At 37.8% G+C, this 19,301-nt stretch overlaps 1 protein-coding gene across 2 annotated transcripts in view; it reads right to left on the bottom strand.

Annotated features, from left to right (window-relative positions):
- Window positions 1–19,301, bottom strand: part of LDAH (lipid droplet associated hydrolase) — a 128,592-nt gene that overhangs the window by 69,446 nt on the left and 39,845 nt on the right. For both annotated transcript variants that reach the window (XM_074861490.1, XM_074861489.1), the window contains exon 4: window positions 1,364–1,533. In XM_074861490.1, the coding sequence (XP_074717591.1) occupies window positions 1,364–1,533 (170 nt within the window). The remainder of the gene's footprint in view (window positions 1–1,363; window positions 1,534–19,301) is intronic.

Raw genomic sequence — 19,301 nt, 5'->3', positions numbered from 1 at the left:
TTTTTGGCAAAGGGACAAAGATTGCACAACACTCTGGCTTACACAAATATTTTCTATTGTTAAATGCATCTTAAATGTAGCTTGTCATATATTAACTTCATGCACGCAGTGCACCATGCAGTCTAAGAGTGTCCCAAAGATACCTACATTTCAAAACATTGATGAATAGCAAGCTGCCAGCATCCAGTGAGCCAGGTGTAAAAAAATTACTCAACAATTCATAGTTTAATTGAAACCAGATAAAATCATTTGTGTAATAAAGACTGTACAGATGTTGACTAAAGAAAAGTTGGTATTTTTGGACAAATTACTGCATATGATATTTTCTAGAACACTCCCTCTTGAAAAGATAAAACAGTAATAAAAGTTCTCTCAAAAAATGCCCTTGTTTCTAATCACAAAGTGAAATACGCCTGTGGAAATATATCAGGTTAATCTCATGTTTCACATTTTTAGTTGCTGTTTCCTTTAAAGGAAAAAAAAAGTTAGACATGTAGTGGAAATGAAGAAGTGGAAGAACCTACTCACGCGTATATTAAACACAGACTATACGCTAACACTGCACTTCCTTCCACTGAAGATTTTATAATGTAAAGGAAGAGGCAATGATTTAGCAAGAGTGAATGTTTAAGAATAAAAATGCAGTATTCTTCATTCATCATCCGCCAGTACAGTGAGTTATTACTGAGCAGTAACAGTTTGCGATTTCCAGAGTTGCAAGGACATGGCCCTGCCTCAGCTTTCTTATTGCTTCACAGTGACAAAGAGAAATGTTCAGATAAACAAGAACATGCAGTAACACTTCTCACTCTCATCCAGTTACACAAACCAAGACTGAGCTGCAGAAGCAATGATATATGCATATGAATTAAATTTTAAAAACAATGTCCTTCATAGTAGTACTCATCACAATTTATACTACTATTCCATATATTTTCCCATGTACAGCCAGCAATCTGCTTGCCTTGCGATAAGAAACTGCTATTAAAATCATAACCAGTCTTAATTTTTGGTGTAGTAATACAATGGCCAAATATTTAGTGATCTGTTCATAAATTATTTAAAGATGAGAAGACAACATGAATGTCCTAAATATATTTATCACCATTATTAATCATTTATATTACAAGGGCATTTAAAGGTGCAAATTCAGAGTAAGAACTTTATTTTACATTAAACTCCTTGATTACATGTTATTAGGATTAGTGATTAATGTTTTTATTTCATTTTAATGAGAACTAGGATTGAAAGTTTGTATATAGCAGAATATAGCTTCCACAGGAAAGACATGACATTACCCACAGGCTAAGCATGTGCACTGCTTTGCTAATAATGTAACTCCCATGCTATAAGGTTAATGTACCTGAAGTTCTGATGCTCGCTTCATCATCTCCAACGTGATGTAGCAACCAATAGAATGAGCAATCAGTACCAGCTTTATATCTTTTGATACATTCTTTTTGAGGAAGTTCAGCTTATGCTCTACTTGTCCGTTAAGTCCAAAAACATCCTCTAGCTCCTTAATATCTGTGTCTGAAACATAGAAGAAGAAAAGTCCTTTGTTTTAATGACAGAATTTTCAACTATCTCAGTTTTTCCACTTCTTTGCAAAACTCTGAAATAAATAAACTTATAAATTAGAAAAACCTAACAAACAAACTTAAAAATGTAATTTTAAGTTACCATCACTGGTAAATACAGACTGATGAATCACATGTACAGGATGTGAAGCTGGAAAGGATACAGAAACACACGGAGCTTCATGGCACGTCATCTAGTATTGCGTTGCCCTTCATTCAGAACAAGACCAAACTCAAAGCATTGGATCAGCTTAAACCAATTCAATTTTACATTGAGAGATCAGGACCTACAATAGCAGTACTGCCCAGGAACAAGAGTCCCTTTCACACCAACTATCATATATGTTATTGTGCACTAAGAACCTGCAGATATCCAAAATCTCCTGTCTCAAAATGAAGATGCACAGAAAAGTCCCATGGAATGAGGAAAAATATGAAATGCATACGTGTCAACACGGAGCACTAGCATTTACATAAACTACCCCTATTTATGCAGGTTCTTATCATTGTCATTCCAGCTACAAGAAGGAAGATCAAATTAGAGCTTCATGGTTCTAGGTTACTGTACAATTTCGTTCCTGTTTTATCAGGGACCTTGTAGAGGAGTGTGGGCAATCACTTATGATGAGGGCTTCACTACTCACTTCCTGGCCAGTCAACAAGGATGATCTGGTGCCTGTAAGAATTTACAGCAATTTGGGCATCTTTACCTCTTGCTCATGAGGTGGGTGACATCGGTCTCAAGTTCCCCAATCTAAGGGGGTTCACGTCTCTTTCATCTGATAGAAAAGTGCTGTACTCACTAAACTATCTATTAAGGATACACCACTCCAATTTAAGCTGGACTACTTGATGGAAAAGACTGTAAAAAAAAAAAAAACCTGAAAAAAAGAATGAAAGAAAAGAGGCAAAAGGCATGAAGGAAGTATGCCTATGACTTATCTGAAAGAGGTGTACTGGTATTAGTATCACTTAATCTCTTAAATCCATGCTATTATCTCAGGGCTTGATTTCATACTCCAGATCTTTTACACTCCTTACATGTTGACCTGCAATGCAGCTTTAGCCTCAAATAAGTCAGATCTCCTTGCAGCAAGGTTCAGACACATGATGGGGACTAGCTCATTACTGAGCCACAGTACTGCAGACAGCATTTGTTCCTGGCAAAAGCCACCCACCTCTAACATCAGCAGCAGCTAACACAGGTAGTTAACACACAGTCCTAACTAGCCCACCAAGTATGAGGTGTTTAATTTCCCACTTGGCTTCTTTTGATATCCTCTACATCAGTTCCCTATGTGAAAAATAGACGTGGAAGAAAGTATCCATCAGGCAGAGACACTGTAAAAATAGGTTAAAGAGACTGAAAAGCACTGACAAACTACTGTAAGAGAAATTTAGCAGCGTACATCCACTTCAGATGTAGCTGGTTTTGTGCCTGCTTGGAGAAAGTGATAGCAGAAGCCTTTCTGCCTCTGTCTGTGAACGTAGTTCATCAAATGATAAAGGCTGACTGTTTTTTTTAATATGCATGTGGTAAATCTGATGGCAATTGGTCAGTAACCTTAACTGCTAAAATTGACTAACGTTACTGTAGTGAAGTTATTGGGAGGTTGACAGTGATAGTATTAATTGGTAGCCTGAGTGGGCTGGCACTATATTGCCTTTTTGATCATCTATATGAAACATAACCTTTTGAAGAAAAATAATTGTTAAAGCATGTGTTCTGATGCCTTTTTTTCTGAGCTTAAACTACCTACCACAGAGGTCACAACAAAGAAGTTCCTCAGTTAAACTAATATTTCTATTAAAACTAGTAATGATCATATCCCAGCATAATTTATAGTAGTTTAAATAAATAAGGGATTTACTAAAACACATTCAAGGAATGAAAAATGAGAAAAGAAGCAATATTTTGCCTATTAGGCTTTCTACAAGTAATGGAAAACAAAGAACTTGTTCTGTTTTCCGAAACCCTAAATAAAAGCCTAAGGCCAAAACATTGTTTTTAAACTTAGTTCTATCTTTAGCAAAAGCTGTCTTTCCTACTTTTTATTTATTTACACAGCAGCTTAACCTCATGCAGGAGTGGGCTGTCTACATCACAAGTCTAATTAAGGGTGTATATAACACACATAAAACACAGAACACTAGAAATATGACAGCCCACTGGATACAGTAACAAGTGAGAAGGTATGTTATGTTGCATTATATGTATGGTACTGTGTGTTGGGTTGAGAAGGTCAGTTTTCCTCTGAAAACATTTGCTGTTATTTCCATACTGTTTTACTCAGTCACTGCCATCTCCAGTGATTTATCAGCATGTCTTTTAAGGTTTGACTTTCCATTCATAGATTTAATTCTTGAAAGTAAGTGATTTTACAAGAATTTCAGCTTATTCACAGGTTAGAGCAAGGGAAGAGGAGGTAAGGTAGGTGTGTAAGTCTTCTAGAAAACTTTTCATGGTTTACAAGACCCCAGAAACCAAGCAGGAAACAAAACCATCATTTTTGGTATTGTTCAGTCTCATAAGGTTAACGGCTGCTTTTCACTACATGAATTCAGTATCTACTACAAGAGATGCTGAACACTGCTGCAATACAATTAATAAACAATACAGCAAAGACAGGCTAGCCCAGTCTCAACATTTTCCAAGTTAAGGTAGCTACATATGTTAGACAAATACAGTTAATTATTTCAGTTATTTAAGACATTAGATTTAATATTTAGTTACCTAATAAATAGCAGCGTAGAGATTCAGGGCAACATGTTCATAGCTATTACTGTCTTCAGCAAAGATGTGCCTGTTCAGAACCAGTTTTGTTGCCAAAGCAAGAACCTCAAGGAAGTATACGGGTGAGGATTAAGAGTAGAGTGAAACTAAGGGCTTTTTCCTCCTCGCATTTGCCCAGACCTGAGTTTAGGACTTGAAGCATACTCAACTCAAGCCCGTGCACTAGTGTTTCCTTAAGGGAGCAGGGGAGAGCAGAGCTTGCAGAAGCTATTTTTAACTGAATGGGTTAGTTATGATTGATGATGATCACAGAGACCTGTTCTACTGCACTGGGCCAAAGCATCCTCAGCACAGCCCAGCTCAGCACCAATCGGAGCGAGGATGCCCAGATTCCCACATCTACTGGCCTATGTTACATACACATACAATCTCTCCTAGACTGAAAGCGAGTCCTGACAGCCATTGCTGACCCCAAAGAATTGTTTCAGCTGTTTAATATAGCTTTTCCTTTTCTTCTGAAATTCTGGTTTGTTGCCAAACTAAATCACATTGGCACTACTAGAGAAGCCACAGTGGAGGATGAGTGTGCAGTGTGGGGTCTGGCCATCCACACGCAAAACTATCCTCATTACCAGCTGACCCTGCATTCTTGTCAGGTGAAACTCCAACATCACATAACCCTATATTGAAATATGCATCCTATTTTACTTCTGGACAAATATAAAATTGCCCACGCCTCACGTCAGTTCACGTTTCCCCAACACAAATGCTACACTTCTAATAGTCCAAAATATGTGAGAGCGTCACAGGTTTGGAAGATTTATTTATTTATTTTACAGAATAAAATCGCCCAGGGATTATCCAAAATCAACATGAATTTCTTGGGTGGAGAAGCTTAAATAGGTTCTTTATATAAGCAAACAGACTTGCACAAACACACTGGCAGTCAGCTCACTGACGGCTCTACATCAGAGAAGGGACCAGAGCAACTTCACCTTAGGTGTGGAATAAATGGCATAGCTGGAGGAGAGCTCATTTAAGCAGTTTTCAGATAGTAGAAATTATACAACTTGTACCTTATGCTGCAAACACCCCATCTGGGTCAAGGCACGTGATTTTAAGACTTTATTTAGGTGAAGTGTATTAAAAGAAATACTGTATTTCTTTATTTTCTTTGGAAAATCTTCTGATGTGGTTTTGGAAAAACAAATGCACTGTCACTTTAATGAATCTCTTTTTCTGACCTCTGCTAAACCCACAGGCAGAAAACAATGATAGATTAAAATAAAGTGTTTGCTCTAAGATTAGTCGACAAGTTAATCTTGCTAGAAAAAAGGACTTTGCTTTTCAAGGAAGTAAGAGAGAATTGCATTTGTTTGTTTTTCTGCTGTGTATGCAAGGGAAATCCTTAGGCAGAAAAAAAGCATGTATCAGTTATATGAGCAGACTTCAGACTGGAGATTCATAAAATTTCACCTTTCATTAAAAAGTCTCCAAAAATCATAGACTCCGTTTTCCCGGATGATTCAAAAAGATACTGGAGGCCAGATTTTCCAACACTACCCTCAAATTTGTGCATATAATTTCTGCACGCCTTTGCACTTCCCTAATTTCACAAGGGAATGCTTGCGCATCCAAATTCCCAACTACCCTAGTCACTACAGATGACTGAACATCTGAGCTTAGTACATATGGACACTTGTCATGGAGTGACATTAAAGGCTGTCCCAGGATCTGCTCATACACGAGGCCTCCAAATTACTCATGAACAAGTAAGGAACTGTGTGAAAAGGTGACTTGTAATTATATGCCATGAAGGAAAGGGAGGTAAAAACCACTGCCCTACCTGCACTGTATCTTTTTCTTTCCTGGGTCATTTACTCTAGGAGGTATTACCAGGATATCTAAGGACAAATTCTAATGAACCACCCATATAAACTCTTGTGGTCAAGAATTTTCAGAACTGGACCTTTTACAGGATAAGGATAAGTAAATATCTGGAGACCAAACCAGGGGACTGGTTCAGGGACTGGATCGTCTGAAGATGATGCTCATTTCAGCTGCATGACACATCATCATACTGTTTAATGTTAACAGTAAGGAGAAACAACAAGTTTAAACACATGAAAATGCTGTAACATCACAAGAAAGTATCAAGAGGAAGAAGAGCAAAGGGAGAAGATACTGAAAGGTCAGTGCTGATATCAAAGTGTATGAAAAAGGAAGGCACAAAGCATCAAGTACGGCCAACCAAACAGTTCAGGAGAGCTAGCTCAGAGCCACGTTAAGTCCATTGCATCTCCATCAAATACCGTAAATGCAACCAACATATAGGGCCAAGTGTTTTAGACTTTATGCCCCACCTCCTTTTTTCTGCTACAAATACATGCAGACACCGGTGCAAGGAGCAGCAGTTGTGACTGAGTAACTACTGTTTAGATGGAGCAACCCATGGAAAGTTTTATCTTTGCAGAAAGCAACCCCACAACTAAATTACTTAGAAGGATTACCTGTTAAACTGGCATGTACAGTCAGAAGTCTAATTCTGGAAATTAAATAAATAATTTGATTATTTTTTGTTCCTACAGCAAAACACAGTAATTCCTTACAATTGAATGATGCCATCTGAAAATGTTTAAATACAACTGTAAGCTTAAAAACTGAGATTTCAGGTTTCTGGGTCTAGTATGGGCAAATGTGTTAGAAAATACATCCCCTAAAGATATATTGCTTAAAGCCTGAATGCTTCACCCAATCTTTCATCTGATTATTGAACCCTGGATAATTTGTATCAGCAAGCAATAAAATGCCAAAGAAATGGGATAGAAACCGTGAAGGAATGTTTAATAAATACTGAAGAACTCCTCTTGACATGAGGAACCTGGTCTTAAAGCACTGTGTTTTAGATTAACCCTTAGACCTTAATCTGGCCCTGGTACCCTCAGGAACTGTTCATGCAACTTTTAAGATAAACACACCACTCATTAGTGTTTACTGGAGCAATTACTTTTTGTAAAGGTATCCTCCACAAATAAATTACCATTTACTCAAGATACTGAAGTGGTCATATGTGTTATTTTTGTTATTAGTAAAATAACAAGACCTTAATTTACAAATTGAACTACTAGTTTCTTTTGCTATCTACACACCTATTGCTGGGACACTTGTTTAACACCTAATCTGTTTTTCAAAGGAAGCTGTATTATAATTAAATTAGTACAAGCATAGTCTGACAGAATGAACTAATAAACATGACAAATACTAAACCCCAAATTTTTATTAAAAGCATACATGAGCACACTGAAATTAAGACATCTGGGAGAGACTTCTTTTTATTTTGCATTCCCTGTCTTGCTTCCCTCTAGCTGATTAGAGTAACTATTACCAAGGTATGATGAGATACCTTGGTATCAGTACAAACTTTGAAGTAGAATTTTGTTGGTTATCTCCAATTTTGGTAAGACAAACACCATTGAACAGGGTTTTTTTAATGTAGTTCTACACCAATCTGTGCCTCCAGAATCACTTTAACATGTATAAAGCAAATCTAATATGGGTGTTTTACATAACATAGATGGAAAAGTTGTCTGTATTCAAATGCTTACAGTCAGCAAGCTGTGTAACTACAGAAAGTGCAATTTACAAGAATTTTCAAAATCATATTAATTATTAAAAAAAAAGTAAACCAAAGAAACCTTGGTAGAGGTTAGAGAACCATCACTGTATAGAAGCAGATCTAAGTTTTCATCATAAAGTGACCTCAAGGAGCAAAAGCAAAGAGGTCTGAGCCTACAGGAAGATGATTGTTCATGTTACACTTCTTGTTTTCTGGACATGCTGAAGCCAGGTGAAGGGCTCTGTGGATCCCTTCTTCAGTTGCCCACACAAAACTGGAAGGCACTTCCTTGCTGAGGCTGACTGCTAAGTAAAATTTTATCAGAAATAGCGTGGCCAGCAGGGACAGGGAAGGTATCTTGCCCCTGTACTTGGCACTGGTGAGGCCGCACCTCGATTACTGTGTTCAGTTTTGGGCCCCTCACTACAAAAAGGACATTGAATTACTTGAGTGTGTCCAGAGAAGGGCAACGAAGCTGGTGAAGGGTCTGGAACACATGTCGTACGAGGAGCGGCTGAGGGAACTGGGGGTGTTTAGTCTGGAGAAGAGGAGGCTGAGGGGAGACCTCATCGCCCTCTACAGCTACCTGAAAGGAGGTTGCAGAGAGCTGGGGATGAGTCTCTTTAACCAAGTAACAAGCGATAGGACAAGAGGTAATGGCATCAAGTTGTGCCAGGGAAGGTTTAGACTGGATATTAGGAAGCATTTCTTTACAGAACGGGTTGTTAGGCGTTGGAATGGGCTGCCCAGGGAGGTGGTGGAGTCCCCATCCCTGGAGGGGTTTAAGAGTAGGGTTGACATAGCGCTGAGGGATATGGTGTAGTTGGGAACTGTCAGTGTGAGGTTAATGGTTGGACTGGATGATCTTCGAGGTCTTTTCCAACCTAGATGATTCTGTGATTCTGTGACTCTGTGAAAATGTATCTTGATACAGGAACAAGTATAAAACTCATTGTGACTTTTTTAGTCTCCTATTTTTTTTACCTCTAGGCTGCCCCTTTGATGGCAGCACACTACTTAGACTACTAAGGACTGCTTTTCAGCAGACGTAATTATTTTGAAGAAGAAGACCTGTAACAGCATGCTCTTGTAGCTGAGATGGTTGTAAAACTTCAGTAAGGTCAGTCCAACACACCAGGTATCTCACTACTTTGCAGAATACCCTCTATAAGATGAGTAACTACAGAACAAAAGAAAACAACAGTATGCCCTTACTTTACTAGAAGTTAGGCTTCATCCATTTTTTGCCCAGTTTCATAGTAATTTCATGTCTAGGTGTGCATGTCTACCCTTGCAAAATAACAAATACTTTCAGTACTGGCAGCCCTTCAAAATCTTCCAGCAATTCTCCCCTCTTCCAATAATCTGAAAATGAATCAGCTCTACCACAGTTTATTAAGGAAGAACCACTGAACATAGACTGAAATAGTTAGGACTACATACAAGAGAACAGGTACCAAACAAAACCAGTAACACCAGTGTAGTGGGAAACTCTGAAAATGTTACTCTTCCTGGGGTGCCGAGGTCTCTGGGCATTCCAGAGTAAATTTCCAGAGTAAGAGCAAAGACAGGCCACTACAGCAGTTGTTAATACAGCTTGGCTCAGCCTTCCCATGCCAGGTGCACACCTCTCTGTCATTGCAAGAAAAAGTAAGATTAAAAGAGGGATTAGGAAGAAGGCGGCAACAAAGTAGCCTTGCACTGGCAGAGACTTCATAAACAAAGAGAGGAAGCAGAGCTCATGTAATCTAAAACTACCTGAAAGGAGGTTGTAGTGAGGTGGGTGTTGGTCTCTTCTCCCAAGTAACAAGTGATAGGACAAGAGGAAATGGCCTCTAGTTGCACCAGGGGAGGTTTAGATTGGATATTAGGAAAAATTTCTTCACCAGAAGGGTTGTCAAGCATTGGAACAGGCTGCCCAGGGAAATGGTTGAGTCACCATCCCTGGAGGTACTTAAATAAGTGTAGATATGGTGCTTAGGGACATGGTTTAGTGGTGGACTTGGTAGTGTTAGGTTAATGGTTGGACCCAATGACCTTAAGGGTCTTTTCCAACCTAAATGATTCTATGGTTCTATGATTCTACTTGAAGATCTGTTGGTTGAGAAAATGAAGTAAATAGCAAGACCTTCAGGAAAAAGTGTGCACCTAGGTGAGCACTTCTACCCAAAAGGGCTCCACATGCAGTCTGAGCCTCTGGATGGGATCACTGCACCGATAATGTCTGTCCAAGCAACACAGAGAAGATCTTTCAGTTTCCATTATCTTGCTGATTTGCTGAGCTTATGACACACACAAAAAGGCTAGGTTGACAAAAATCAATCTAGGCCCCCTAAAACCCACTTTGACTCTCAAAAAAGTCTATGCTACTTGCTTTCCTTGACTAGCAGGTGGTAGTCCTGCAAATGGTGGTAGTGCTGCAAGTCCACCTTGTGTGTTTCCCCTACGAATACTCATTTCACATATGATCTGAAATAGTATCACCCAGTTTTGCAAGGGTAAATGTGCTTCACTGGTATTTGAATTATCTTGCACCATCAGCCCGAGGCATGTGATGTAGGAGTCTCTCAAGGAATAAAGCATACAGAATATGTTCCTTAAGGTAATTCTTTACTCAAAAGCCTATCAGTATCAAGACCTTTTCATGTTTGGCCAGATCTAACATCTTCCAATTTAACACGGGGAAAATTCAGTCTTGAAACTGAGGCATGGAACTTTCTTACTGAATGAAGCAAGTAAAAGCAACTTCAGTAAACAGCTTACTTTAACAACAACTTGCATTTGTACAGTTTAACAATGGAAGAAAAACAAAATAATGATGTACTGCGTATCACCAGGACTGGGTAGATACAGCATAGGAGGTAAAGAAAACACAGTGGCAATTGCATGAGTGTTGAAGGGAACAAAAATGGATGACTATCACTTCACATGAATTGATTCAGTCTGTGTATCATAAATGAGGTGCTGCGCCACAGTAGGCAAGTCCAACAGTCACACCTATTGAAAACAGCACTTCAAAACCTTGGGAAGTTTAAACAGATACAAATAGAGAAAGAGAGACTGAGAGCAAACATGGGAGAGCCAAAGTTTGGAGCATAGTAAGACAGCTGGCCAAGGAGGACAACTGATGTTATTCCACAGACAGGGAATAAAAAGAATTATTTCAAAAGCAGGGGAAAATGACAAGGAGCACATCACAACGTTAAGAGGGTGAAAGGGGAGAAAGCAAGCAGCTGAGAGTATACCCAGAGGGGCAGTTATACAGTGGCACAAGTAACAATACAGAATTTGTACTGCACAGCAACTGGACAGATCAATGGGTGACATTTTCTCAAGTGCTCCATGTGTCTACTGAATCCAAGCTAAAACTTTTTATTTGTTACACAAGTCCTTTTTTCTCTTGAAAATCCAGTCCAAAATTTTATTTAGAACTGTGATATAGACATGAATGGAAATGTTCAAATAAGTGACTTCAGAATAACACTAAAATAACACCCATCTTTAGAGTAACACTAAAATAATACTAATACATTTCCTACTTCACTAGCTACTATGATGGCATTAGGATGGCATTCAGCATAACTTAGTCCCTCTTCTTTACTCTTGTGTATATTCACCTTGGATGACACTATTTTAATAAAAGTATAACAGAAAGTGTAGGTTCCTATCTTCATTTGTGCATGGAAATGTTAAATTTAATAACTAGAATAACTACCTCTAGTTAACAGATGCAAATTACTTAACAATACTGTCTAGCATCCTTTTTATTTTAAGAGTAAATGACCCACTTAGGCAAGCGTCTTTCATCTGTATCCTTCAAAAATGATGGATTGTAAGTTTTCAAAATTATTATCTTAGATTTCTTGGTACTGTAAATTGCTGCCACACTGCTGACTGCAAAGAGTTATGTCAATTTATTCCAGCAGAGAACGTGACCCTGTGCTACCAGCACTGTGGGTTGTAGCACGAAACATATGCAAAATATTTTGCAATGCAGTGCTACCTCACAGCGCTCAGTCAATGCTTCTAACCACTACCTGTCATGAAAAGCCTTGTAAGTCGCTGTTTGGGTTCCTCTTTGCACAAGGAGTGCAAGCTGACAGCAAAGGGAACCAGCTGTGGCTCAGCAACTCCCGGCATTGATCCCCACTGGATGTCAGAGCAACAGGGGCCCTGCTGCTGTCTGGCGTGACATGAAGTGAATCCAGCAGCCAGGAGAATCCAATTCTCTGGTCTGACACTCTCCACTGAGTTATGCTTTCCACTATCATTGGAAAAGGCCATGATTTTCATCGAGGAGCACTCCATTTCATTACTTTGCACAGCATAATGCAAAAGAAAATTGGACAAAACAGCATATTTAAAAGCCTGAATTTATTAAAATCAGTGGCAAAACTAAGGAGAGGAAACAGAATTTCACCTTGTACTTTCTTTAAATGTAGCAGGTTTCTTTATCAATTGCTGATGCTTTAAATAACCATCTGCATGTGCTGTACAGTAAAAATTTTATATCTTTGGGGACAAAACACATTTTTGTTAAATTGACCGCTTTAAATTCTGATTTATATCTTCTCTTCTCCAGTGTTCTGTTACACTATTTAAAAATTAATTGGCAGATTTACTCTCTATTACCAAGATAGCAGTTTCCTTTTTAACCTTCCTGAAGAAAATGCTGAAGGTTTCATTCTTAGTCACCTAGCTGAACTGCCTAGCATAGCAAGTACGGCAACATGCCAAAGATACTGTGATGGCTTTATTTTTCTTGGAGTTTTACCTTATAGCTGAAATAGAGAGTAAAGTACCACTACAAAACTGATCTGTCACTACAGATGAATAAGGGATTTTTTTGGTCTTCGTTTTGCACAGGTGAGATGTGCTAACACCTGTGACCCCAAGCAGCACTAGGGTCACAGTTGGGCAATGGTTGATTTTCTCATACATTTACATCAGCAGACATCGACGCCGCAGCTCATTACAAACTCCTTGAAACTGCCTGCAGCTTTACAGTATAATTTATATAAAAAGACAGCAACTGAATTTGACCTGCACTCTACACATAAACAGATCCAGATATCATAAAGTGCATTCACAAATACTGAAATTGGTCTCTTCATGATCGGTTGCAGGATAAAACTTCTTCCTCTAAATCATGTAAACACTCATACAGAAGTCAGTGGAATCTCTGACAGCAAAGACTCAGTGGTAATATGCCCTAAACCACAGTTCTGTTCTGAAAAAAATAACACTATAATGGCAATCCCAGAGAATTTTAGTAGTCTGCAATAACATTTAACCCACTGGGGATTAATTCAGCAACTAAATAGTCACCTGACCACACCAGTAATTTGATAGCTGTAGTAATTAGATTATTTTAATAAATGTATTAATGCACAAAAGATAAAATTCAACCTTTAGAAAGACTATGTCTAGCAGCATCACAAGGAGGAAAAAACTCCTTCATTCAGCAAGCAGCAATGACACTCCCTCATTCAACCTGAGTCCACAGTACTGTATCATTATGCCCTTTATCATTTCTCGAAGCACACAGCCCCTGCCTGGATCTTGCTGAGAGATTTAAGTAGATACACTAGAGGTAAGAGTAATTCATTAATGAAGCTGATTATCTATGAATGAGGCCATTTGTAGTTACTTCTTACTGCATAGTCTGCCCTACAGTTTCCTGCATTTCCCTGAAACGCCTACATTGCTCCTTAAAGAGAAATTCCTAAAACAAAAACAAACAGAAAGACTCCATGTTCCAAACCTGATTATTTTTAGAATCTAGAATTATGTTATGCATTGCTGATGTTTCTTCAGTCTTACAACTGTAGATCACTGTGAACTAAAAATAAAACTGCCATTAAACACTGGATTGATCCCATCACGACCTGCACCATTTGTTGCAAGCTTTGTGGGTATCAAAATGAAATCAAAGGTCTATATCATAAAGTAGAAATTCTTACTAATAAATAAAAGTATTGATCAGCTCTCCTCCTGCAGCTAACCTATGCAGTGAACAAACTTTTTGACTCAAGTATCAAAGCAAATCCAGACCTGTTATACCTTCAGACAGAAGGGATTATGCTCTGCTATGGGGATAGTTCATTTTCATTCTGTTAGCAGATGTAAATATATCTTTCAAACTGACTTGGATTAAAAGATGCCTAAGCATTCTCCCTGGGGAAAATAATCTGAATCATCTCGATAGTTTGTTTATTAAATTATTTTACTTTTTTACTTTCCCTACAATAGTATGGTAAACACTTAAAACGAGTTACTCTGAAACATCACAGCACTGATCATCTCAGTGAACTGTGACATGCCTTCTAAAGTCAAGACACCAGAAGATATAAATGTTACCTTTTCATAGGGTTCACATTCTTGAACACTTTTTTTCACCCCACTAACAGCCATCTGCATCTAATTAGAAATGATGGTATCAGCTGGAGAACATACCTATGTCATGGGGTGAAAGGCGGAAAATGATCCATAAACAATCTCAAAACCTACATCCAAAGTTTCCTGGAATGCAGTAAAGACATACTCTCCAATGGATGAATGTCAATTTTTTTTAAAACATCTTGTTTTCTGGATAAGGATCCAGAAGACTGTATCAGGTTTCAAAAAGCTGTTACTTTAAAACACATCTTTAAAAATAGAATTATATTACCCTTATTTGTAGATATGGATGAAAAATTCTGGTTCTTTTAACAGGGGAATTAGTTGACTACAGTACTATAATGGATTAGAAAGCTATTGATGCCTACAGATATTACGTTGCCAGACTCAGCGGAAAACCTTGAAAAAAATAGAGAATATAGAGAACCTATTTTTCATATAGCTATAAGAAATGCAAAGACAAAGTCCTCTTCTCAGCAACATCAACAAAAATTGGTCACTACTCCATCAAAGTCAATGGAATATAGAGCTATGCATTAAATGGTACCAGAATCAGCTTAATAGTGTTTAAGTGATCATTACAAATAAATACATGGCTGTTAAGGTATGATGCTATGAGCAGTTAAAATTGTTATCATTTTGGTTGGCCAGAAAAGAAAACAACAGAGCAACTTAGAAATACTTCACATATGGCAAAATTCTATTTTCTTAGTTTTGATTTTGAATGGAACAAGATTTTTACACACATGCTTAAAATTAAGCAGAACTGATAAAGTCAACACCAAATGCCAAGATTTCACTCAAAGGCTCTATTTGCATAATTATGGGCATGATTATGGGATCTCTATGAATAATTAACTGAATATGGCTCAAAGGAAAGAAGTAAACGGAGTACTGCAGCATCCCTAGGGCTGCTTACTTTTCACACATTTAGATGTAAAACATTCCAGTGGGTTCATAACATGAAATGATCATTTGTTTCCTTAAAATAGACACCTAGCCTAAAACCACACAGCAAAATGCAGATCTTACCAGCCAAAGACAAAAACCTCAACATTTAAATGCCTCATAGTAACTTTTACATATACACACACACTTCCTTCCTTAAGCTGTCTATTCCAAGACAAGGAAGAAATAAGGTTTCTGGGCAGCAGAAATTGCTGTATCAGGAGGGGCAGCAGGACTGCACTGCACTGTGCTGACGGTTCCTGTCCTGTCCTGTGAAAACAACCAGTTCCTCTGTGCACACCCTGATGTGGGATCCCTCGTTGTCAACGAATAGCATGTGAAGAGCTCAGTGTGATTAATCAGTGCCTAGGCCAGCTTTGTAAACAGGAAGCTTCTCCTCTCTATACATTACAAAAACGACACTGGGCTATGAAACACTAAGTTATGAAACTAGGTTAATCCTACCTGGATGGCATGTTTACAACTTGGTTCTTTTTAATGTATCTACAGTGCAGTATCACTGGACTGGGAGAGGTCTTGCCATGTAATTCTTCACTAAAATAAAGCAGAATTTTATTTGTGTCCCTACATGTTCTGGGATGCAAACAGGCCTACAGAGTTCTCTGGGTCTGTACTATTTAAACATAACTGACTAAACCTCGAAAGAACTTATATTAAAGATAACTCATCTTTCAATGATTCTCAGGTTTTGATTTATGCACCTAGGAAGCAGAAAGGATTGTTGAAATAGAAATTAATGTGAATTAAATGTGTGTATGCATAAAGTATGCATGTGAGATGCCAACTCAGCTGCCTTTCTACTGCTCTTCTCCCTTTACTTGTATAATACAAGACGTAAATGCTTTTTAATCACTGTGTACCTCAACGTGGTCGGATACCTACCATTACTACTAACCGAACAGTGCTGCAGCCCAGATAGGCATTTGCTAGTCAAAAACCTTCTAAGCACTACAGACACTAATTCTGAGGTGGTTTTGTACTGATCAAACAGATTTCCAGTAGCTCTGATTCACTTGATTGAGCAGTGTAGGTATTCTCCAACATCAGCAATCATTAAAAACATCCGTAGTTCTTAAAATAAATGAGAGTCACAAGCTAGCTAAAATTAACAAATGCATACTGATTCCCTGTGCCTCTGTAACTTCTCTCCTTTGGGGTTATACACAACAACAAGGACTAACCATTCTCCCTGGGGAAAATGATCTGAATAGTTTGTTTATTAAATTATTTTACTTTTTTACTTTCCCTACAATAGTATGGTAAACACTTAAACCAGTTACTCTGAAACATCACAGCACTGATCATCTCAGTGAACTCTGCTGGCTAAGGATGAGTCCCTATTTTTAGGAGCCCAGTTCTTGGAACACCTAACTTTCATGATCTCCTCCTCTCCTGCAGACCACAATCTCACTCCCCACCATCACCACACATTCATGGTGGCACAACATCTCTAAGGCCACTGCAGCAAATGCGTACACAAAAAAAGTGTTGTTGGAAAAGTATTCTTAGCTACCATTAATTCCGCTTAGCAAGTGGAAACCAGCGAGACAGCCAACTCCATCTGATCAGCCAGCAATTCTTGGACCACAAGCAAGTGTCCTCGGAACCACCAGTGGCCCACAGACCCCAGTTTGGAAATCCCTGTCCTAAATAACTCACAACCCTCTTATTATAGAACACCATGCTCCTTGTCTTGCTCAGGCTACTATTTTAGGTTTTTTCCTGTCAGCACAGCATATCATGATGGTAGAAACGTATGGCTCATATCTGCTAATCATGCCCACGTTTTACCTGTCATTTGGTGGACAACTATCTAGCAATCAATGAGATGATTAACTTGCTGAAGTATAAATTCAGTATTACTCAGATGATTTCAGTCAATTCTTTTGCAGATTTATACCACTTTAGCTAGAGGCAGAATCTCACTCAATAGTCAATTCTGCAGTTTCATTAGAAGTCAGAGGGCTGGAAAAGCGAGCTCCATTCAGATGAATTGTAACAGCTAAGAAGCAATAGATCAAATAAATTCAAGCTGCACATGGCTTCCAAATTTTCCTGTAACATTAGAATTATTTTTTTTTATACAAAACTTCATTTCCCTTCAAAACATCACACCGTTGGTACATTAACATTTTGGGATCACATAATATCTTCATAGATAATTTATTATCCCTCTATCACTTCTGTGCTTTTTCCCATATTGCTTCTTAAGGATATAATTCAGTTTCAAAATGGTCTGAAGATCCTACTCTTCCTGCATAAAGAGAAAGCAATGGAAACACTCTTTTGATGGACTATAAATCAACCCTTACCTACCTCTTTTTATCATGGAAAATGAACTAAGGATAGATTAACAGATTTTAAGGACACACTATTATCTTCTGCAGTCCATGGGACATAAAAGATCAAACTAGAATTTTATCTTGTAACTTGGCTATTAAGAATGTCACTCAAACTTCCCTGTCATTCAAAAGCTATCTAGTACTGATTCAGAAACAAAATAACCAAAAATTCAGTGGACAATGTGTTCCAAAGGATAAACATGCCTTGCTGAAACAATAAAAAGTATTTGTGTTATGACTGTGTATAACTCAATACTCATCTGTACAGTTTAGAAAGTTCTAGAGATTTAATATAACCTATCACATGACCAAATATTGTATCATTAAGACATGACTGATGACTAGCCATTTATTAGGTATATGATATTTGAATGCATCAATTGTGTCTCATTAAGATATGAATCACACTATTCCATATTTCTATAGCACTTGGCATACATAGAATATTACCAAAAAAAAAAAATTTAATTCTGATTTAATTTTTCTTTACCTCTCATTCTTACTTGATTACAATCTTACTACAAAGAAAAGTATCTTGGCAGTTCTAAGGACAAACAAAATCAAATCGGTGTTTTGCTATTCTTATTTGTGTCTGAGATGTTTTAGTTCTTACTTCTTATCAAAGCACAGCACATGTCCACAGAATCAGACCACTTTATGACATGGCTATGTATGCACACTTGCTGTCTATACAGCCTTTACTGGCAAAAGCCAACCAGGGTGCTAAAAAAGGGGCGTGAGGGATGTGTTAGCGGGACTGAGTGACAAGGGTTTCCTATCTAACCTCCCATTTTCCACAGCTTTTAAAGAAAAGTTGGGTGAGACTGAGTCTTCTAGTCCTTATTTTAAAGTGTGATATTTGTAACACAGTACTTGAATTAGCAATGTCTATAAAATCTTAGGATTTGTTCATTGATATGCGATTAGCAGTTTGTTTGCTATCAAAAGAAGTAGAAAGGCTGTTTAAAACCTTCCAACTGGCTACTATTCACTGCCATCAGAAGAGCTACTCCTAAACATAGGTCTTTAGTCCTGCAGTACTCAAGCTTTTCTACTCAACTGGATTTCATAATATAAAGTATAGAGCTTTGGTCTCCACAATTCATAATGTATTATAATACCCACCCCCATAAGCTGAGCAGCTATACTGTCATTTTGACAGAATAATTCGAGTGTGAATAAATATGGAATACGTTTAATCTTAATTTTATTTTTTCAGTTTTACCCTTTTTTTTTAAATCAAGAAGTTTACAAAGATTTCCAGAGTAACATTGTTTAACAATTTAATTTCTTCAAAAAGCACTGAAGTACTTTTTCATTCTTTCCTTAAACTGTTTTCTGTTCCTGTTTAAGGGAAATCGTATGTTTAAAGAGAGCAATGCAACACAAATTATTTTCTTTTGATTTCACTACCTATAAAATGAAACATTCAGTGACGGCTATATACCATGAAAATATGACCTGCTTTTAGTGTTGCAACTAAATCAAAAGACCACCCATTTAATCCCTAGGAAATACTAATTTACAGATACTGGCGTTCAGGCAGTAACCTCTGTTTTGACAGTGAGAGCACTGAGCTATGGCGGACTTCTAACACATCCATATGGGAAACAATAACTTGCACTTTAAATAAGCCCTCACAATATCTAATGAGATACTTG

This window comes from Strix uralensis, chromosome 3 (assembly GCF_047716275.1).
Source record: "Strix uralensis isolate ZFMK-TIS-50842 chromosome 3, bStrUra1, whole genome shotgun sequence".
Classification (NCBI taxonomy): domain Eukaryota; kingdom Metazoa; phylum Chordata; class Aves; order Strigiformes; family Strigidae; genus Strix; species Strix uralensis.
This window is presented reverse-complemented; position numbering and strand designations above follow the sequence as displayed.